Consider the following 23,312-nt stretch of genomic DNA (forward strand, 5'->3'; position numbering starts at 1 on the left):
TTTTTTTTAAAATAACCCACTGGTAGAGGGATTTACTGGTATTGGTATTTGTCATAGAATGACACTAAATATTACTTGAGCAATGCCAACTGCCAACTGCCAACTTACTTTGTGTTTAATGTAATTTAATAATAATAAAAAAAATAAGCCCTCATATGATGATTGAGGCATATATTTTTAAATCACATGAAGCTAGCGGTGCAATAAATGAATAGATCATTGGCTTGGTGCATGGTATATTGTAATGAATTTACACCGCTATCTTTACTCTAAAGATATAGTCTAGGTACACATAAGCTCACCCGAATGAACCTGGCGGTGCAATCTTTAGCATTTTCATAGAATGCATAATAAAAAAATAAGAAGATGGCCTAATTGACATGGAGCAATTTTAAATCACATCAGTCTGGCGGTGCTAAAGTATAATTTATAACTCCAGTTGATGACCGGGCTAGGTGTGATATTTTATGAATGGGGACAATCATTGGCTTGGTGGTATGTTGCTATTGAATTTACAGTGCAAAATTTAGTATGTTCGTACTTAATGCATAATCAAAAATAAGAGCAAAGTGAAGGATGAAAACCAAAATTTCTTCTATTCCATGTATAATTCAATGTCAAATGAATAAAAAGAAGAATAAATGAAATAATGAATCAAAGAATGATAATATCTTCTACATCTATGAGAACCATATACATTGCTGATGTCCATCCTTATTGTCTTAGACTAATGTTGAGCATGAAGATGTGGAAGGATCAAACAGAGCAGGAAGAAGGAACTTTCTGCCATTTTCACCATGGGCATTGTAGCTAGCACCAGTTGTTGAATCCACCAGCAGATCCCCTGCATAGCCAGGGTAAGCTCCCTTTGCATAAATTCCAGGGCAAGCAGAAGCTGCCTCCAATGGTGCAATTGCCGGACCTTGATAGAACCCATTCCCAAATGGGTTGGTAGCTGTTGCAGCCAAGAGACCAGCCAGATTGATGATCATTCCATCCACACCCACATCATTGTTAGGGGCAATCAATGGTGGGTTCTGAGGTCCATAGATGGGCTGATGGAAAGGCCAAGCACATTGACCTGGGCACTGAGTCTCTGAATTGCCAACCCAAATGTAAGCAAACTTTGATTTCTTGCCATGAGAACCATGGGTACCACATGACTCCCTGCAGAAACCTTCAACATTGACATCCGCGGCGGTCAGAACCACATTAATGGCATTTCTTTGATCTCCTCTTGCTGCAAGTTCTTCAATTTGGGTACGGGTAAGTGATTTACCCAGTGAGTGGTTCTCGTCGAGGATTTGCTTAGCAATCTGGAGAGAGAGGGGAGAGGTGGGCTTCTTGTTCTTGGAGCTGATTTGGTAGTACTTGTCAGTGGTTCTCCACCAGGTTAAAACAGAGGGTTGGGGTTTAGACTCCAATGAAGCTGACCCAGAAAGCGAAGAGAAGAAATCAGAAACAATGGCTCGTTGGGCAGGCTTGAAATTTCCATACCATATAAGATTAACAGAGATTTTGCCAGAAAGTAGAGGGCCATTGTGGTATTTAAAGAGCATAGATTGATCCTCTTCCACTAACTCACTTAGTTTTCTCCCAGCACTGGAGACACAGAAGATGGAAATCAACAGGAGGGCTTGGAAGGACAATTTGGAAACCAAAGAAGCCATTTCTCAAACAACTTGTGGGCACAACGAATGTAGAAAGAAAGGAGTATAGACTTTCTGTAATTTGAAGGATGAGAAGATGATATGTCTTGGAGGAATTTTATAGATGGAAGTGAAGAACAAAATCCATTGTTTATTGCTCAAAAACGTAGGGTAAGATACAGTTGGACTTGAAAGAAGCAACGAGGAAAGACTGAACAGCTGCAAAGACCCCAACCAAAGACGCGTTGTGTGGTGAAGGGTCCCAATGATTGTCAAACGGGTTTTCTGTTTCCAGCTACTGGGGAAGGTAGGTATGAACGCGAAATCAATCAAATCAAAGAAAACGAAATATTAAAATTGAGCAATGTGGATGAGTAGCCGGCCCTGCATTTATTTAGATAACTGTAGCCGCCGTTCTGCAACACAACGGCCGAATCTACACGCTTTTTGAGATGGTCGGTTAACCTAGGAGGATTGCTAAAACAGGTGATGGGCAAAAACAATGGAGGTTTTAGTTTTTTTCGTAGGAGAAGCACTGGAGGTTTCAGTCTCACTGAAATTTTCGAGACTAAGCCCTAAGGTTTAAAAATAAGTTAGTTGTCCTAATGCAACAAAATAATTTTCTGAAAAAACAAGATATTATATATACAATTAACATGAATTTGTTGCAAAGTATTGAACTGGATATGGTCACACAAGGAAATCAATATGGTATGGTGGATGTTTGGTATTAGGGGTATAATAAGATTAGATTCGGATCAGATAGTGGTAATACCATTGTTACGGGAGATACGCACGCACGATACATTTGGGTGACCAGGCAGGATTCCTATTCAGGATATTCACTTGGTCAGCTACCCGGGTATGTGGTTGGGGCATATCCTGATCCCTCTAGGTGTATACCATACGCTCCATTCACGTGAAAGAAAAAAAGGCAAGGACAACACAAGTGGCAAGGTTATCTCGAGGACAACAAGGCGTGCCTGTAATCAAGCCCACGTTTGAGATTCTGTTGGCTCTAAACAAGGTAACTCATGCATTACTTAACAAGGACCCGCTCCTTGGGTAAGGAGTGGGTAGGAGGGACGAACATTTTCTAGTGAATCCCTGAGCAACACTCGCTTGGGACCTTAATTTGATTTCCAACTGACTTAGCCATCGAAGATGGTTGCTTGGCATCCTAATCAGCCCACATTCAACCTCTTTTGCAGGTTTCACCATCTTCTTGATAATCGAGAGATCATTCGAGAGTCAATCCGAATAGGCCTAGACCAAGATCAGATGTGAGACACAACTATATCTGCATCCTATTATATTCAAATGGATTTGGATTCAGTTTGATTTGGATGATAATTGGATTGCTATTTTAATAAGTAAATTCTTCTAGATGGGCATGAATACAAATTGATTACAAGTTTTCAATTATCTGATGACATCTTTATCATTCTATTTGTGAGGGTTAGATTTGAAATTTAAGAATTTAACAACTTTGGTAATTATTTTAGTACAAAATCTAGATAAAATCATATACCTCAAGTAAAAAAATTATAAAAATAAGAAAAATAAATCCAAATAAGTAACTTAATCAGATAATTTTATCAGACGAATAATAGTTGGTGGGTAAAAAGTATATCATATCCACACTTATTAGTAATCGGCCAGATTCGGATGCCCCTAAACGAATAAAAAATTTAAACTTGGAATGAATTTCTATTATCCATTTAAATCCCTAGATGATATTAGTGCATATCCTCTCCAGCCAACTGTCTGGCCTTTCATCTTCCCACAATTAAAAGTTGTACCACGAGTAAGCTTTTGCGCTCAATTATGCACGTGGAAGGATGGGTGGATAGTCAATCTAGGTGGAGAAGATCTGGATTCCAGTATTCAAGAGATTTTCCCTCATATTCATTGAAAGCTAAATTTCTTATTTCTCATCTATTTTTCTATTGTCACATTACTCACTTAACATAAAAGTCAAGGGAAAAAGAAAGGCATTAGGAAAAAAATTGCAATCTTTACATTGAATTGAAGAACTTTCTTTGCTTGAATTCTTTTAAAATTTGACAAAAAGGACGTAGGATGTAGGCACTTGTTGCGCTAGTTGAATTGAATAGTGCTTCGCACCTTGGGAAAATCTATTAATTCAAGGGTATGGGTGCCTCGTCATTTGGTATCCTCATCTCTTATCTCTCTTTTTTTTTAAATTTTTTTATTAGAGGAGGGGGAGGGTAAGAGGGTAAAAGATATAAGTCTTTTATTCTTTATCATTAGTCAACTCTTGGACGTTATTGACTTGCTTGGTTACTTTCAAGTTTCAACATAGGAGCTGGGATGTTATATATTAAATAAAGAATCGGAATCTCGCTACCAATTTCCGCGTTTTCTTTGTTGATTATCTGAGCTCTCACACTCGGAAGCTGGAGCTGGGCTGTAAAAACTATAAATTAAAAAAATTAAAAACATAAAAGAAAAGAAGAAAAAAAACCCCTTTCTTTATTTGAGGTTCCAACCGACAGCAATGCGTTTTGAAAATCGTAGTGTCTACTATCACTCAAAACAGGGATTCACATCCTCTGTAATTCCTTTTCCTGTAATTCCCTACAATTCCCTCATAAGATTGTGCCATGTGAAATTTAAGTAATCCAACGGTTACCCAACAAACTAGAGTTTAAATAAAATTCAAATTTATGGGTGAATTTAAATACAATTCAAATTTAGTTTAAATTGGGTAACCGTTGGATTACTTAAGTGCCACATGGCACAATCTTATGAGGGAATTGTAAGAAATTGCAAGAAAAGAAATTACAGACGATGTGAATCCCTCAAAACAGTTGAATCCTTCACATTCCCCTGTGATTTCAGCACTAGGAATACAACAGAAGAGCCCCCCTTTCTCCGTTGCTTCTCCAGCCCATTTGCCAAAGATTTCAAAACTATATAAATAACTATGCTGTCTCCATTATTCCACAACAATATTTCAGCCTCCCGGTCTCTCTCTTTCTTGCAGAGACTCAATTGTTCTTTACTTCTCAAAATCCCCCCTTCTCTGTTTCTTTTTGGAAGGAAGAAGAAAACTAGAAGACCAACCGTTTCTCTTCCACGTAAGCAAAATGGTGTTCGAGCCACGTAAAATTGTATGACGTGGCATGCTACGTGGACAGCATAAATACTGTATATACCTTGTCCTTTGCTAACAGTCAACCAGTCTACATAATAAATCTTTCTAAATTCCAGTTTTCTTCTGTTTGGAAGAGTGGAAAAGAATTTTATCGAAAATTCCGTCTATACCATTTTTCAAAGAAAATTTTTTTCTCAAGTAAAACAAGAGGTAATAAAAAAAATTGTGAAGATTGTTTTATTAACTTTTCTATACCCTTGTGACTGCAATGCCTGTCAAGCAGCATTCTCGCACGATCTAGAGTGAATTGACTATTGACATAAGATTAGCCAAGAACTTGATATTCATATGTCAATTTTTTTTCTTTTCTTTTGGTAGATATATTGATATATTATTTTATTTTTATTTTTTTCTTTTGATATAGATATATGAATTTGGTCCATCCAAAATACAACATTCATTCTCTAGCGATGATTTTTTATTGCTATGATTTTAATAAGTGCCCTCTAAAATAGAAAAGTACAAAAGTAAATATGAGGAAATTGGTGGGTGTATATGCTTTAGTTACATTGATGAAAAAGATAATATATCTGCAGACTGGATTTCGAGAGTGAAATTGATCATGATTCCCTCATTGGCATTTTTTTGAATTCCCATCTAGAGTTGAAGGAGATCTTTGATGTGGAACTTAAGTTCTATTTTTGTTAGTTTTCGTTGGTTGTATCGAGAAATAAATAAATAAATAATACACTATTACACTTACATTAGAATGCATAGAATTACATACTTGAGGTGGAATAAGTTGGCATTTAAACTTTTTGATATTTTATTGTATTTATATATATTTAATTAAGTTCCACATAAATTATTTTCATTTTTTGCATGTTCTTTGCCTTCAAGATTTGAATACTTTCTTGCCAGAAAAAAGAAAAAGAAAAAGAAAAGAAAAAGTTTAAACTCTTGTTCGCACGTGTTTACTTTTTGAAAGCATTAACTTAAAAAATAAACGTAATTACCAAAAAAGAAGAGTAGGAATAGAATTCCACGTATATAATGATGAATTCGTATATCCTTATGGGAACATAAAGATGGATTCTTTGAAAAGATATTCTTCTTTTTTTAGGTCCGAACTTAGTCGAATGGTGTTTTTTGCATAGACGTATCAAACATTTATTTCTAGAGCTGAAGTATTTCAACCAGTTTTTACATGTTCTTTTTTCAAGTAGTCCCATGCACATCGAGTTTTGTTGATACATTGTGATGTATACATACGTGTTTAGAATTAGGTTCAATATATTATATTTTTTCGATGATTGACTTCAAATTTTCGACTTTCATAAATTAATTTTAGTCAAGGTTTGATTTACTTTTAATTATAATAAGAAATACTACTTGCATGTTTGTGCCTTTTCATCAAACGTTTCTTTTTCTTTTTTAAACCCAAATCTCTAGAATTTTGGCTGAACCATTCCCTTCATTCATTTCAACAAAGGAGGGGAAAAAATAATTGATCAATCTTATCTTTGATTTTTCCCCTAATCTTAATACCATCTCAAAATAAATCAAAATATTAATCAAACTTCCTATGATTTTTTTTTAAAAGACTAAAATGTCCCTCCTCTAATATCAACTTGCAGTGAAATTGATCCATGAATTATTATTGTAAGAACTCCAAAATGGATGCCTTAAAGCATTGACACTCCACTTTATGTTTAAAAAACACAGAAATTCCAAAATTAGATTTTCATTGGATATATTTGTCTAATTTATTACTAAAAACAGTTAAATTATGGGTATTTTTATTTGGACCCCCTGAAGTTTGGTCCAAGTCACTTTTAGTCCAATTTAAGTTTTCTTTTGCATATGGTTTCCCTATGGTTTGAAGAAATGATCAAATAAGGACAAGCTTAACATAATCCATTAGTTTAAAATTTTTTGTGACAAAAATACCCTTTTTTAATTTGTTTGTTTTTTTTTTTTTTTTTTTTTTCCCTTTTCCTTTTAATAAGTTTCGGAAGCGGAAGAAGAGCCCCTTGTATTGATCTACCCTTTCAGTCTTTGGTCCCTCCTCCTCCCATCACCCAATCCGATTGCGAAACTCATCACCATCACTGGCCTTCGATGCCTCTCCCAAACTATCAGCCTACAATTAATGGGACAAGGATGAAAAAAAGAAGAGAGGGAAGAATAGAACAATTTTGGTTCAAGCTCCAACTTTAGATACAGTAATACAGTAAAAAGAGGAGAAAATCAAAACACGAGTGGAAAAGGGAAATACATGTTTCAAAAAGTCCATTTTCAGATTTTCATCCTGAACTTAACCTTGCAAGTTGAATCAGAAGATGAAGTCAAAGTCGCAGGAGTTTTTCCTTTTGGAATAGTTGTTTTGAGCCCATCATAAACTTCGTCGTCTTCAGATTTCCCATCTGAACCTTCACCTTCACCTTCGGATGCAACTAAATTGCCATGGGTATCCCTCCCTTCTTCATATCCGATTTCAACAAAGCTGCCGAAGATGAGTCCAGATCTCCACCATTGCTTGTTACCGTTGACCTCAAAATAGTCGTGTTCTTGGTTTTGTGGGTATTCGCCGAGGAAGTACCATTACCAACGTCAACGTTTCCGGAGCTCATGGTGATAAGGGTTGGATCATACAAGAAAACAAGCTTCTTGTTTGGGTTCCAAGAGGAGATTGTGAGATCGATCTTGGAGTTGAGTTGAGAGGAAGAATCGTCCTTGGAGGTGGTGACGTTGAATTGCGAGATCCAAACTGTAGTCATAGAGAAAGTGGGTCAATGAGAGCGGTAGAGAATCCATAGAACGGCAATGGCGATGGCTACAAGCAAAATCAAAGCTATGATGAAGAGGGTAGTCCAGAGACAACAGATGCACTAGCAGCTCCGCCGACTAAGAAGACGGATAGAACGGCGAGGAAATATGGAGGGTTTCACCGACCCACTTTCTTTTCACCATAAAAATGAAATTTTTACATCTATTCTTTGATTCAAAGAAAGAAACTTATTAAAAAGAAAGAAAGAAAAGAAAGAAAAAAAAAGTGTGTTTTCGTTGCAAAAATTATTAAACTAATGGATTCTGTTAAGTTTGTCCTTATTTGATCATTTCTTGAAACCACAGGGGAGCCATATGCAAAAGAGAACTTAAACTGGACTAAAAGTGACTTGGACCAAACCTTAGGGGCCCAAATAAAAATTACCCTTAAATTATTGTTTATTTTCAAAAATATCCTTAAAATAAACCCGTGTCTGAAAGGTTTTAAGTAATAAATTGGACAAATATATCCAATGAAAATCCAATTTTGGGGTCTCTGTGCTTTTTAAACATAAAGTGGGGGTGTCAATACTTTAAGGCCTCCATTTTAGACTGTCAGTGCAATTTGCGCTTATTGTAATGTTACTTTGTCATAAACTTAATATCATTTACGTTAGCACTTTCTTCCTAGTAAGAATTCATATTTTATTTATTTATTTTAGAGATATAATTGATCTTCACATAATTAAAAGATGTTTTATTTTCTTAAAAAAAATAACCAACTGGTAGAGGGTTTTACTTGGTATCGGTATTTGTCGAAATGACACTAAATATTACCTGAGTAATGCCAACTTACTTTGTGTTTAATGTTAATTGGGTAGTTTTCATCTGGACCCTTGAGGTTTGGTCTATATCATTTTTAGTCCAAAAAAATAGACACTTTGCATCTCCTTCCCCTGAGGTATTCAATAAAATCAATTAAGAACAATTTATGATTTTTATGACCAAATTACCCTCATGTCTATTCTACCGTAAGATTTGCATATTTTCTTCACTACCAATCACTACCCTGCTCTATCCTTTGGTCTGCGGTGGCTTTGGAAGAGTAGCAGAAAGGCTCCTCTCCCCGAGGTGAGGCTGCGAGGCTGTGTTGTGTGCCTGTGTGACCCTGCGCCCTGCAACCACAGCGGTAGTCTTGAATGAGAGAGAGAGGGCAAACATTGAAAAATCGATCTCTCTTTCTTTGTCAATCCTTTTGGATTTCTATTCTGAAATCCTTCTTTGTTTCTTTAACTCCAAATCAATCTCTCTCTAAGTTTTGATTCTCCAGTAGCATAGAGGAGCAAAAGGGAATTCTTCGATCTTTTTATCTGTTTTTTAGAAGGAAAAAAAATGGCGTGTGCGGCCTTGAGTTGTGGTGTTGGAAACGAATTCCTATCTTGCGTAAATTCTAGTTCCGGTTAGCAGAAACAACAGCAGCAGCATCAGAGCGTTCTTGTAGGCAGAATCCCCATTAGTACCTCAAGGAAAAAAAAGGATGAAGAGGAAAAAAGGTGTTCCAATCGATTAAACTGTCGCCGGAGTTGAAGAGCAAAAAAGGTGAATCGTGAACTAATCATAACCGTATCCTAATCCAGCTTTACGTCAATAGAAGAGCATAATCGCTGATCAAGTGAGATGCGATCAAAATTAAGATAATAACAAAACGGATGAATAAACTCGAACTGATCAATGGATGATGAGATCGAACAGGTAAAATTTACAAAACACAACACAAAAAGAAATCTATTGAAACATTCAACATTAACTCATAGAGAAAATAGATGAGCATTGAAAAGGTAGAATGAGAGCAATACCTGGTTTCATATGTACTTCATGAGTCACGATTCACGACATTCCTTAATCAAACTCATGTTTTCTTCTGATTAATTTCAATAAACACCCCCAGTCTTTTGATTTTTATCATTCAATTTAATTGTGAAGAAAATACGTAAATCTTACGGTAGAATAGATGTGAGGGTATTTTGGTCATAAAAATCACAAATTGTTGTTAATTAATCATATTGAATACCTCAGGGGAGACAGATGCAAAGTTTTCATTTTTTTGGATTTAAAATGACATGGACCAAACCTCAATAATAATAAATGAAACCTCTTAGATCAATTAATGTGAGAGAAAATTGCCTATTTGATATATGATGATTGAGGATTTTTAAATCACATGAGTCTAGCGGTGCTATAAATGAATAGATCATTGGCTTGGCACACGGTGTATTGTAATGAATTTACACCGCAATTTTTACTCTAAAGATGTAGTCAAGTTACACATCTGACCCGAATGAACCTAATATCCAAAAAAAAATAAATTATGTGCAATCTTTAATATGTTCATAGAATGCATAATAAAAAAAAAATAAGAAGATGGCCTACTTGACATGGGGCAATTTTAAACTAAATGAGTCTGGCGGTGCTAAAGTATAATTTATAGCTCTAGTTGATGAGCAGGCTAGGTGTGATCTTTTATGAATGGGGACAATCATTGGCTTGGTGGTATGTTGCTATTGACTTTACAGTGCAATCTTTAGTATGTTCGTATTTCCAGAATGCATAATAAAAAATAAGAGGAAAGTGAATGATGAAAACCAAAATTTCTTCTATTCCATGTATAATTCAATGTCAAATGAATAAAAAGAAGAATAAATGAAATATTGAATCAAAGAATGATAATATCTTCTACATCTATGAGAACCATATACATTGCTGATGTCCATCCTTAATATCTTAGACTAATGTTGAGCATGAAGATGTGGAAGGATCAAACAGAGAAGGAAGAAGGAACTTTCTCCCATTTTCAGCATTGGCATTGTAGCTAGCACCAGTTGTTGAATCCACCAGCAGATCCCCTGCATAGCCAGGGTAAGCTCCCTTTGCATAAATTCCAGGGCAAGCAGAAGCTGCCTCCAATGGTGCAATTGCCGGACCTTGATAGAACCCATTCCCAAATGGGTTGGTAGCTGTTGCAGCCAAGAGACCAGCCAGATTGATGATCATTCCATCCACACCCACATCATTGTTAGGGGCAATCAATGGTGGGTTCTGAGGTCCATAGATGGGCTGATGGAAAGGCCAAGCACACTGACCTGGGCACTGAGTCTCTGAATTGCCAACCCAAATGTAATCAAATTTTGATTTCTTGCCATGAGAACCATGGGTACCGCATGAGTCCCTGCAGAAACCTTCAACATTGACATCCGCGGCGGTCAGAACCACGTTAATGGCATTTCTTTGATCTCCTTTTGCTGCAAGTTCTTCAATTTGGGTACGGGTAAGTGATTTGCCCAGTGAGTGGTTCTCGTCGAGGATTTGCTTACCAGTCAGGAGAGAGAGGGGAGAGGTGGGCTTCTTGTTCTTGGAGCTGATTTGGTAGTACTTGTCAGTGGTTCTCCACCAGGTTAAAACAGAGGGTTGGGGTTTGGACTCCAATGAAGCTGACCCAGAAAGCGAAGAGAAGAAATCAGCGACAATGGCTCGTTGGGCAGGCTTGAAATTTCCATACCATATGAGATTAACAGAGATTTTGCCAGAAAGTAGAGGGCCATTGTGGTATTTAAAGAGCATAGACTGATCCTCTTCTACTAACTCATTTAGTTTTCTCCCAGCACTGGAGAGACAGAAGATGGAAATCAACAGGAAGGCTTGAAAAACCAATTTGGAAACCAAAGAAGCCATTTCTCAAACAACTTGTGGGCACAACGAATGTAGAAAGAAAGGAGTACAGATTTTCTGTAATTTGAAGGATGCAAAAGAAAGAAGTATAGATTTTCTGTAATTTGAAGGATGCGAAGATGGTATGTCTTGGAGGAATTATATAGACGGAAGAGAAGAACGAAATCCATTGTTTATTGCTCAACGACGTGGGGTAAGATACAGTTGGACACTTGGACTTGAAAGAAGCAACGAGGAAAGACTGAACAGCTGCAAAGAACCCAACCGAAGACGCGTTGTGTAGTAAAGGGTCTCAATGATTATCGAATGGGTTTTCTGTTTCCAACTACTGGGGAAGGTAGGTATGAACGCGAAATGAATCAAATCAAAGAAAACGAAATATTAAAATTGAGCAATGTGGATGAGCAGCCGGCCCTGCATTTATTTAGATAACTGTAGCCGTTCCCCAACCCAACCGCCAAATCTACACGTTTTTTGAGATAGCCAATCAACGGCATAAACGGTTAACCTAAGAAAAATTGCTAAAACTGTGGATGGGCAAAAGCAATGGACGTTTTTCTTTTTTCTCTTTTGATAGGAGAAGCAATGGAGGTTTCAGTCACTTGAAATTAATGTTTAAAAATAAGTTAGTTGTCTTACTCAACAAAATAAATTTCTATAAAAAAGAATATATAATATATACAATTAACAAGAATTTGTTTCCGAGTTTGGATTCGGATCAATATCATATCCGCATTCTATTATATTCAAACAGATTCCAAATAATATTTTTATTGACTTTCGGAAAGAATTAGTGCGAACTTAAAATCTGATTATTTTCTCTCCTTTTCCAAAAACTCTTCTCCTCAGTTTTTTTTTTTTTCTTAACGGTTCGAGCGGTTGAAGATAAATTCAGAGGAATATCAGGGTCAGATAGAGGTAAAACGATTTATGAGACGATTCCGACGATTGGATTGTATTGTAAATATGTTTAAAACTTTATACAAATATTTGTATAAAATTGTGTCTTTTATCCATGATTTTATTTAGTCCCACATCGGGTTGAGAGGATTTGATTATATGATTTATATATAATAAGGGCCCATGTATTATTAATTTGCCTGAACCCTATTGTAACCCTGCCATGATTATTAGATAGATAGATAGATATATACATAATTAATATTAATATTAATAAATCTATATGACTTGGGCTTTGATCCGGAAGGCCCATTTTGTCATGGGCCCTATTCTGGAAAGCCCGTTGCTGGGTGATTACGTGGAGATGCCATTAGAGAGGCACTCTCCAGTAGGGAGGTCAGCTTGGACAAGTACCTTCTTGAAGGAAGTTGAGCTGAAAGGTACCCTCAATAAAGAGAGGTGACCTTACCCTTCACCCACAGCCTTTGGAGCTCTATATAAAACCATTTCCGAGTTCATTCTAAGTACTGAATTTTCCTCCTCCTCTTTTTGTCTCTCTCTCCCTGTTGTTGTTTTGTCAAGCAGTGAACATTACCTGATACATCTGAAGTAATCTTTCTGGGTTGCAACCTTAAAGGTTGGGCTGACTGATCTTGAGGTGAAGACACTGTAGAACCTGTATTGCACAAATCGGGGTGTCTAAATACCTTAAAGAAAGTACCTCACAAGCGTTCAAGTATAGTTTAGCAGATTCATCAACAGCGTTTCAACAAGACTTTATTTTTTTAGTAGATTCTTTTAGATGAACATGAATACAAATTGAATACAAGTTTTCGACTATTCACTTACATCTTTAATTCTTTACCATTTTGGGCTAGGTTTGAAATTTAAGAATTTAGTAACTTTGGTGATTATTTTAGTACAAAATCTAAAAAAAATAGTCATATATCTCAAGTAAAAAATTTATAAAAATAAGAAAAATAAAGCCAAATAAATAACTAAATAGGATAGTTTTATCAAGGTGGATAATATTGGTGGGGAAAGGGTATACCATATCCGCACTTATTAGTAATTGGACTGATTCAAATATAATTGCAAATGCGAAGCAAATTTTGGTTATTTATTTACCCTCCTAAATAGCAAATTTCATCTTCCCACACTTAAAAGTTGTACCACCAATAAACTTGTGGCCCAATTGTGCGTGTGGAATGATGGGTGGATAATCAATCTAGGTGGAGAAGATCTCGACTCTGATATTCAAGAGATTTTCCCTCATATTCCTTGAAAGCTAGATTTCTTCACTTTATTATACCTCATCTATTTTTTATGGTCACTTTACTCACTTAACAAAAAGTTAAAGGAAAAAGAAAGACATTAGGAAGAAGAAAAAAATGTAGGCTTATACATTGAATTGAAGAACTTTCTTCTCTTCAGTTCTTTTAAATTTGACAAAAAGGACGTAGGATGTAGGCACTTCTTGCCCTAGTTGAATTGAATGGATCTTCACATCTTAGGAAAATCTATTCAAGAGTATGGATGCCTCAAATTAGCCCAATCGAGATAGAATCGGACAATCAGGCAATCATCAATATTCTTCAAAATCCTATCTCAAAGGTACCTTAGAAGGTATATCCAATAATTGTAGATATTTTACATCTGAAGGAATCATTTGAGTTTATCTCATTTGGACATGTACTTCGTGAGGCTTACATGGTGGCAGACACTCTAGCAAAGGACTGTGCATTCAAAAAAAAAAAAAAAAAAAAAAAAAAAACCTCAACATTTGGTATTTTCATTTCATATTTTACCTTTTATTAGAGAAGGGGAGGAGAAGAGGATAAAAGTATTGGTCTTTTAGTCTTTAGCAACTGAGTTAACTCTTAGAGATTATTGACATGGTTGCTTACTTCCAAGAGCTGGGATCTTAGATATTAAATAAAGAATTGGAATCTTGCTACCAATTTCCGCGTTTTCTTTGTTGATTATCAGATCTCTCAAACTCGGAAGCTGGAGCTGGCTGCTGGGCTGTAAATTATAAATAAAAAAGAAAAGAAAATAATAATAATAATAAAAAGACACCCCTTTCTTTATTTGAGGTTCAAACAGCAACGCGTTTTGGAAGTAATAGTGTCTATCACTCAAAAACAGTTGAATCCTTCACATTCCCCCGTGATTTCAGCACTAGTAAATCAACAGAAGAGCCCCCCTTTCTCCGTTGCTTCTCCAGCCCATTTGCCAAAGATTTCAAAACTATATAAATAACCCATACCATCTTCTCTCTTCACAACAATCTCAGCCTCTCACTTTCTCTTTCTTGCAGAGACTCGATCGTTCTTTACTTCTCAAAATCTTTCCTTCTCTATTTCTCAAGCTCCCAAATATGGCTTCTTTTGTTTCAGCATTGCTCTTCCAAGTTCTCTTGGTGGTTTCCCATACACATCTCTCCAATGCTGCAAGGTTACTCACTGGATCGGTTGAACAGCAATCCATGCTCTTCCAGTACCACAAGGGTCCTCTTCTCTCGGGCAAAATCTCTGTGAATCTCATCTGGTATGGCAATTTCAAACCTGCCCAACGCGCCATTATCTCAGATTTCATCTCTTCCCTCTCACCCTCTCAAGCTTCATTGAAGATCCAATCTCAACCCTCTGTTCTCACATGGTGGAAGACCACCGACAAGTACTATCACCTCAGCTCCAAGAACAACAAGCTTTCTTCGCTTCATCTCCAAATGGGTAAACAGATCCTTGATGAGAATTACTCAATTGGCAAGTCCCTCACCAGGAAACAAATCGAGCATCTCGCAGCTAGAGGCGAGCATAGAAACGCCGTTAATGTGGTTCTGACCGCCGCAGATGTCACCGTCGAGGGCTTCTGTAGGGACGCATGTGGAAGCCATGGTTCCCAAGGCAAGAAGTCCAAGTTTGCTTACATCTGGGTTGGTAACTCAGAGACTCAGTGCCCGGGTCAATGTGCTTGGCCCTTTCACCAGCCCATCTATGGGCCACAGAACCCACCACTGATCGCACCAAACAATGATGTGGGCATGGATGGAATGGTGATCAATCTGGCTAGTCTCTTGGCTGCAACTGCTACCAACCCTTTTGGGAATGGTTTCTATCAAGGCCCGGCTGAGGCACCATTGGAGGCAGCTTCAGCTTGTCCTGGTATCTATGGCAAAGGGGCTTACCCTGGCTATGCAGGGGAACTATTGCTGGATTCCACCACTGGTGCTAGCTACAATGTCAATGGTGCAAACGGAAGGAAGTATCTGGTTCCAGCATTATTTGATCCTTCCACATCTTCATGCTCTACAGTGAGCTAGGAAGGACGGACAACCAAAAACCCTGTATATAGTTGGCATACAAGGGAGTCTTAGATAAAAATATTTTTTATGTAACAAATATTATATCTTACATAATTCATTAATTCTTTAATTAATTAATTAATTTGTTATATTGTATCCACTTTCTTCCCCTTTTTTTTTTTTTTTTTTTGGACAACTCCATTGATTATTTTGAGTCTTCGATTGCTTAATTAGTTTTATTTTCTTTTTGGCATTTTGTTTGATTTTTTTTTATTTATCGAAACTAGAAAAATGCTTTATTGGACTAGCTAAGGAGAAAGTAACCTGGTCAAGATTTGTATCGGGAGATGAAATAAACTTCACGTCTTAGACATCTTGAGTTTTTGGGTCCAGACGCAAGAAAATGAACAAGAAGGTTTATATACCTTCTAACATGAATAAGAAAAACCGATGCAAAAGCTAATGATAAAGCTAGAATCTCTTCCACTCTCGCTAACGCATGCCATTCCAATGAATTCAGAGTCTTAACCAACTTGAGACAAATCCGAGAACACTTGCAATTATTGAGGTTGTAGCTAGGAGCTAGCAAGACACCGTCCTTCAAGGCTTCGGCCTCCAAAATGGCTACAGATTTAGAAACAAAGAATTCAAATCTTGCTACCACCAATGAAGAGGACGGGCTCTAAATAATATACCCACAACCTCCATCAAGGTTGGATGAAAACAAAAAACCGTGGAAAGCTCCTTGTAAGTGTCTAGTGGAGTATTCAATACAAAAAATACCAGCCGTGGGATTTCTTCTATGGTCGAACATGGCCCCAGAGACTCCAACCACTCAACTGCAGCAGCAGCATGAATAATGTGATTCCAAGTTGAGGACAGAGAAGGATCATGATGCTTGAAATTAAACTTGTTCTACTCTTTCCACATATGCCGAAGGACTTGAGGCCAAAGAGAATCAAAGTGGGGCTCAAAAGTCAAAGATATTTTCCTATGAGAGAGCTTTGTAGCCACCGGTAAGATATTGCGACCACACTTCCACAAAAACAATTTGATTTTCAGCTGAATTCTAAGACCCCAAATGAATTTCTAGAATGGGTTAGGTGTCAAACCAATAGGTAGAGATGAGATATCTGGAGGATGCCTAAAAATATGTGGGACAAACCGAAAAACAACCCTACTTGGAGAGAGACCAAACCCACCTATCCTCGGTTGTAGTTGATAGCAAGGGCTTGAGTTGAGTGGCTCTACATTCGTCTTCTGAAAAAATAGGATGGGAAGCATCAGCCTTCCACCGATTAAACTGCCACTCAATAAGATCCACAACCCTTTGGAGAGAGTCCGCAACTGGAGGAAAGAGCACCTAATGGTGTGATAGAGAAGGGATCCACGACTCTAAAAAATTGTGTTTGCACCATTTCCAATTCCATTATACACCATCCCTACAATGAGGTCCTTGCCACCAATAAAGCTTTGCCAGCCCCATGAGCTACCTATCTTGAGATGTGCATCAAGAAAAGAATATGTATGACAATTGTTAAAGCAACCTAGAGGGAGGGGGTCAATAGGTTGCAACTAGTGGATTTGTCTAATTTTTCGGTTTAATTGCAAATACAAGATAAATGGTAGATTTCAAAGATATTAAAGTAATGCAATCAACCAATAGACAAGTATTTTAAAGTGGTTTGACTTTGTAAGTCTACATCCACTCCTCTCTTAGCCTCAAGAGAGTATTCCACTAGTGATGTTCTTTCAATACAACGGGTAGAGATCAAACCTTATATTCTATGTTCAATAGGGCAAGAGCACCATTTACAATCTTTGTTCTAAATAGGGTAAGAGCATTTCTTTTACAATCTTTGTTCTAAATAAGGTAAGAGTACCATTTACAACCTTTGTTCTAAATAGTGCAAGAGCACACTCTACCAATTCTAATCAACCTAGACTATAATTGAACAACAACACAATGTAGGAGATGGAGGATATTACCTAACAAGGGGTGTGACACTTTACCCCCTGTGTGAGTGTGATGCAATGATGATGAGTGCTCAAGAAAAAATGAATGCACCACTAATGAAGTATCAATGGCCTTCAATCACTTCAAGCTTTATTCCAATGAGCTTGCTTGACAACTTTGGAATGTTCTTCAAGGTTGAGTGAAGTTGGAAGGCAACTAATCAATGCTTGTTCACAAATTGAGAGCTTGAGAGTTGCAAAGTTGTAATAACTCAATAGGCAATGTAGTAGCTCTCAAATGGGGGTGGTTGGGCTTATAAAGATAGCATTCAATTGCTTAGCCCAACTCCCAACAGATAGAATTTTCTCTCAGTTTTCTGTCTACACGGACGTCCATCTAAATTAGTCGGAGCTCCGTCTCATAAATTAGCCGTTCAAAGTAGCCGCTAGGCTTAAGCTAATTCCGTTTGAGCTTCTATGACCAGACAGACGACCGTTTGCAACATAGAAGTAAAAGTGGGAATTTAGGGACTTGAAAGGGTTTTAAGGATTTCTAGTCAACCCTAAGCCTTATACATTTTCCTAACATGTCCTAGGTCTGTCTAATGACATGATATGTGTATAATTAAATACAATTTTATATGAGTACATGTGGAGATGTCCTAAATTCTGAATTTTGAACTTGACTTGATTTTCGCATTTGTTATCATCAAAACTAATGGAGGTTGACGTGGCAATGCTGACATGACATTTCCCAACAATCTCCCTCTTTCTGATGATGACAAACAAACAAGTAATAGAGCATATGAACAATCTATAGTAAAATCATCACTCATGCATGTTTTACATCACTTATGCATCATTTGAATTTTAGCTATGAAGTAACTTAAATACCAACGAAAAAGCATATCACTATCAAGTACCCTAAATACCCCCCCCCGCCAAACATAGAATATCATATTAAGCATCATATGCTCACAAATTTCTCCCCCTTTGTTATTAACAAAAAAGGGAAAAGTACAGAATTTGCAATCTGGTTATGATATTGGTTTCAATAGAAAGCTTTTGAGAATTCCACACTCTCCTATAACAATTGATCGCTTGACTTCCAAATCTACGGCCTTCGAGATCAAGAAACTACAAGTCTCTGCAATAGTGTAGATAAACAGAGCAACGACAATGCATTGCCTTTTACTCATGGTTGTTTAGGGTTATTGGTTGATGTTCAGTCTGGATGATTTGAACCATGCAAACTAATACCTGTTTGTTGGAGTTTCTTTCATATTTTTGGTCTGAATCATCCAACGGCTAGGTGATTCTTAAAACACGTGTCATACTCACATTCAAGGTTGTTGGATTGCTGCTCTATTTTTGGCTGCAGAGGATGTGAACTCAACCTTTCTATGCTCAAAGGCCATTAATTGTACTTAGGTACAAGGAGGTCTAATTGAATACTAATGGTCTTAACCATTCCTTGCCTAGTTTTGTTTCTTTGTTACAGGAATATGAAGACATCTTTCTAGAAGAAATGGCAATTGGATTACCAACAGTTAAAGGGATTGAACATCAGACTAATTTCATCCTAGAAGCTGCCATTCCCAATCGTCCAGTATATAGGAGTAACCAACATGAGACAATGGAACTACAACAACAATTTGATGAGCTATTAGCCAAGTGACGTGTGAGAGAAAGCATGAGTCCATGTGTTGTGTATGTGTTGTTAGTTCCAAAGAAGGACGGGACTTGGAGGGTGTGTATCGATTGTCATGCTGTCAATAGAATCACTGTAAACTTACATCCGATCTCTCGATTATATGATATGTTAGATAAGTTGCATGGGTCTTGCATATTTTCTAAAGTCAATTTGATAAGTGGATATCAATCAAATTTGGATGAACCAAATAATAGATTTTAAGTCTTACTTCCTCTACAATTCCAGAGTTGGAATCTTTTCCTTGGAAGGATTCTACCAATGAGTGCTCAATGAGTTATAGGATGTTATAACATGAAATATTTTAATATAAGGACTAGGGATAAATCCAACGAGTGTCATTGGATTAGAATATTACACGTGACTGCATCTTATAACTCATTAGGCACTCATTGTGAGATTCCCTCCATGAGAGAAGCCAAACACAATTCACGCTCTCTACTTACATGCTTGTTGGTTCTCACTTTCCATCATTGGTGACTTCCACTGCTACTTACTTTTTTTCCAGTAATTAGAAAGTTAATTTTTTTTAAGAACTTTCTTTGCTTTAAAAAGAAAAATTATGCCTTCACGATGAATCAAGAATGATAGAAAGCGATATCAGGTGGTTGGATGAGTTTTCAACATATGATTGGGTTGGAATTAAGTTCAAACAGGCTCGCAAAAGGTTGATTTAGTTAGCAAAGAACAATGCTTCATACTGTAATGTCAAAAGTTCAAAGCTCATTAAGGCCACGGCCGAAACCGCATATGTAGATAGTTATCCCCAGATATAACGCTAACAGCTCGGCCAAAAAAAAAAGAAATAAAGAAAGAGCTCTGTCGGTCAGCGCCGAAAAGGTCACGAGCTGCTTGGCTACTTCTTAACAGTAAGAGTTGGCTGTAAGATATTAGATTAAAGCCTGGGATCCAATATCCGCATTTTGCTGCGCTGATCTCCCTTACGGAAGCTGTAGCTAGGCTGTAAAATATTAAATAAAGCAACAGAAAAACTCAATTTCCTTTATGGAAGGTCACAACAGCAACGCGTTTTGCTTTTGTTATTGTCTCACTCAAAGCAGTTGAAGCCTACACCTTCCCCCATGACTTCAGCACTCGTAAAACAACACAAGAGGCCTCATTTCTCCGTTGCTTCTTCAACCCATTTGCCAAAGATTTCAAAACTATATAGAGAACCATGCCGTCTCCTCCATTATTCCACAACAATCTCAGCCCCTCACTCTCTCTCTCTCTCTCGCAGAGACCTCGTTCTATACTTCTCAAAAGCTCCCCCTTGTCTAGTTCTCAAGCTCCCAGATATGGCTTCTTTCGTTTCAACATTGCTCTTCCAAGTCCTCTTGGTGGTTTCCCTTACACATCTCTCCAATGCTGCAAGATTACTCACTGGGTCAGTTGAACAGCAATCCATGCTCTTCCAGTACCACAAGGGTCCTCTTCTCTCGGGCAAAATCTCTGTGAATCTCATCTGGTATGGCAATTTCAAACCTGTCCAACGCGCCATTATCTCAGATTTCATCTCCTCCCTCTCACCCTCTCAAGCTTCATTGAAGACTCAATCTCAACCCTCAGTTCTCACATGGTGGAAGACCACTGACAAGTACTACCACCTCAGCTCCAAGAACAACAAGCTTTCTTCGCTTCATCTCCAAATGGGTAAACAGATCCTTGATGAGAACTACTCAATTGGCAAGTCCCTCACCAGGAAACAAATCGTGCAGCTCGCAGCTAGGGGCGACCACAGGAATGCCATTAATGTAGTTCTAACCGCTGCAGATGTCACCGTCGAGGGCTTCTGTATGGACACATGTGGAAGCCATGGTTCCCGGGGCAAGACGTCCAAGTTTGCTTACATCTGGGTTGGTAACTCAGAGACTCAGTGCCCGGGTCAATGTGCTTGGCCATTTCACCAGCCCATCTATGGGCCACAGAACCCACCATTGATCGCACCAAATAATGATGTGGGCATGGATGGAATGGTGATCAATCTGGCTAGTCTCTTGGCTGCAACTGCTACCAACCCTTTTGGGAATGGTTTCTATCAAGGCCCGGCTGAGGCACCATTGGAGGCAGCTTCAGCTTGTCCTGGTATCTATGGCAAAGGGTCTTACCCTGGCTATGCAGGGGACCTATTGGTGGATTCCACCACTGGTGCTAGCTACAATGTCAATGGTGCAAATGGAAGGAAATATCTGGTTCCAGCATTGTTTGATCCTTCCACATCTTCATGCTCTACAGTGAGCTAGGGAGGACAACCAGAAATTTGTATATAGTTAGCATACAAGGTGGTCTAGTTAAAAATATTTTAATGTAAAGGACGGTTATTATATCTTATGTAATTCATCAAATTTTTTAAATTAATTTATTTATTTGTTACATCATATCTGATTTTTTATTTTTTTTTTGACAATTTGGTTGTTTATTTTGAGTCTGTTGGTTCTCAAAAAAATTATCAATTATAGCCCGGTTCAATAATGAACTTGGGAAGAAAACCAGTTCTACGTTGGCCTTGGTTATGGGTTAGAAATGAACCCAGTTGTTCGAATGTGATTGTTTAGAATAAGGTCTTTCGTAAGTGTAAGGAATGAAGTCTAATCTCAAGAGAGTTTATATGAGGTTACACTTGCATCTGCTGTAGGAGATAGTCCTATCATAATCTGATAACCTAATAAGACTCCCAGGCCTCTTTGCTAGTCTTCTTATATATATTTAGTGTTAGAAGAATGGCGAGTTAATTACATGAGTAGCTGTGCCAGAGTTTTGAGTAGGCCTTTCTCAAAAGTTTCCTCTGTCACCTGCGCAGTCAATAGAAAACACCCAAATCTTCCCAATATTCAAAATTAATCATACTTAGTGAAGCTGCTGTTACTTTCACGACCCTTTGATTGTAATAAGGTATCCCATAAGGGGGAGTTCATGTAAGGGTCAGTGATCGATGTCAGTCAAAAGGACCCAAGCTTGTCTTGGGCTTGTGATATATAATAGAGAAGGGACTGAAAGGGGGGGGTCTCGAATAGAAAATGAAGGGGAGGGGGATAGCTGGCTGCTGCTTGGATGCCAGCCCAGACGCTTGATTTATCCTGTGGAGCTGGAAAAATAAAAAAATACTAGTTCTCAGTTCTCACTAACAGGAAAAATAAAGGTCTGGCATACTAAGTTTGTTTTCAGGAACATGATCTTTCAACCACATGCAAAACCAACCTTAATTTGTTCTAGTTATTGTTTTAAATCCTGAACACAAGTTATATATTCAAACCTTTCCCCAGTTATACTTCCAACAACCAAAGGAATAATAGGAGGTTTCAAACAACATACATAAACACAGAAAGCTATTGGGCTTGAAAAAGGATGTTTGCACGTTGAGCAGTGTAAAGAGCTTGGGTCTGGGACATGGAGATATGAAGAGAAAGACGACAACGGTCGGGTTAGCACATTTCACCTTCTTGGTGCTAGGATTAGGATGATCGGTTTTTTCCAAGTCCCTCTTTATTCTCTACAGGGGTTTCCCTAAGTCAGAGTGAATCAATAATCTAAAACTCTTACTCACTCCAGTTACTGGGTCGTGGTTCTTTTAGTCATATGATTGAATTGTTAACCCAAGACCTCTGGATCTGTCATGATCTTTTCACCACCTTAACATTTTGAGATATTACTTAGTTCTAAATCTTCCTCTTAGGCTATGTGTTCCTCAATATTTGGCCTTTATTTCATAAGCTTGACCATGACTCTTTTCAATCTCATAAAATTGTACCTTGCCTAAGTCTTAGAACTCTGTCTATTTGCTTTTGTAGTAATGTGAGCTTTAGAGCTCTTTGGGTTATATATTTATACTTTCGTATTGTTGTAGGTTTATACTTGCAATTCCTCTTATTTCTCAGCTTTCTAAAGTAATAAGTGACAAGTCATCTTTTTCCTAATGCTCTTTTCATGTTTTTAAGTGGGAACAAAGGTTTGAAATCTCAGTTTCGAGGCTGGTTGATGGTACCAATGTCACATCCCCAAACTGGTACCCTACCTGAATACCCGGAGGTGTAATCCACAACCCCGATGAACAAGTCTCAGACAATCATTCAACCATTCTACACAATTATACAATCATGTGCAAGAATCAATCAATGTATTAATGTAATTATAGAGTTAAATAAAAAGAGAGGATCTCAGAAGGATCTCAAAACA

At 37.6% G+C, this 23,312-nt stretch overlaps 4 protein-coding genes and 1 pseudogene across 4 annotated transcripts; 2 read left to right on the plus strand and 3 right to left on the minus strand.

The window, feature by feature from the left end:
- Positions 1–260: 260 nt before the first annotated feature.
- Positions 261–2,159, minus strand: LOC149018407 (protein PHOSPHATE-INDUCED 1-like). Its single transcript, XM_089152682.1, has one exon. It carries the CDS (start codon positions 1,668–1,670, stop codon positions 723–725), a length of 948 nt encoding a protein of 315 aa, XP_089008808.1. The 5' UTR covers positions 1,671–2,159; the 3' UTR covers positions 261–722.
- A 4,894-nt stretch (positions 2,160–7,053) lies between these two features.
- LOC149018408 (NDR1/HIN1-like protein 13) lies at positions 7,054–9,405 on the minus strand (annotated as a pseudogene).
- Positions 9,406–9,779: 374 nt separating this feature from the next.
- LOC149018409 (protein PHOSPHATE-INDUCED 1-like) lies at positions 9,780–11,271 on the minus strand. Its single transcript, XM_089154353.1, has one exon. It carries the CDS (start codon positions 11,266–11,268, stop codon positions 10,321–10,323), a length of 948 nt encoding a protein of 315 aa, XP_089010479.1. The 5' UTR covers positions 11,269–11,271; the 3' UTR covers positions 9,780–10,320.
- A 3,193-nt stretch (positions 11,272–14,464) lies between these two features.
- Positions 14,465–15,625, plus strand: LOC149018410 (protein PHOSPHATE-INDUCED 1-like). Its single transcript, XM_089154354.1, has one exon. It carries the CDS (start codon positions 14,546–14,548, stop codon positions 15,488–15,490), a length of 945 nt encoding a protein of 314 aa, XP_089010480.1. The 5' UTR covers positions 14,465–14,545; the 3' UTR covers positions 15,491–15,625.
- Positions 15,626–20,351: 4,726 nt separating this feature from the next.
- LOC149018411 (protein PHOSPHATE-INDUCED 1-like) lies at positions 20,352–21,457 on the plus strand. Its single transcript, XM_089154355.1, has one exon. The coding sequence runs from the start codon at positions 20,438–20,440 to the stop codon at positions 21,380–21,382; it is 945 nt and encodes a 314-aa protein (XP_089010481.1). The 5' UTR covers positions 20,352–20,437; the 3' UTR covers positions 21,383–21,457.
- The last annotated feature ends 1,855 nt before the right edge of the window (positions 21,458–23,312 follow it).

The sequence above is a fragment of the Hakea prostrata genome, chromosome 4 (genome assembly GCF_041222555.1).
Source record: "Hakea prostrata isolate BN-2017 chromosome 4, UWA_Hpros_2, whole genome shotgun sequence".
Taxonomy (NCBI): domain Eukaryota; kingdom Viridiplantae; phylum Streptophyta; class Magnoliopsida; order Proteales; family Proteaceae; genus Hakea; species Hakea prostrata.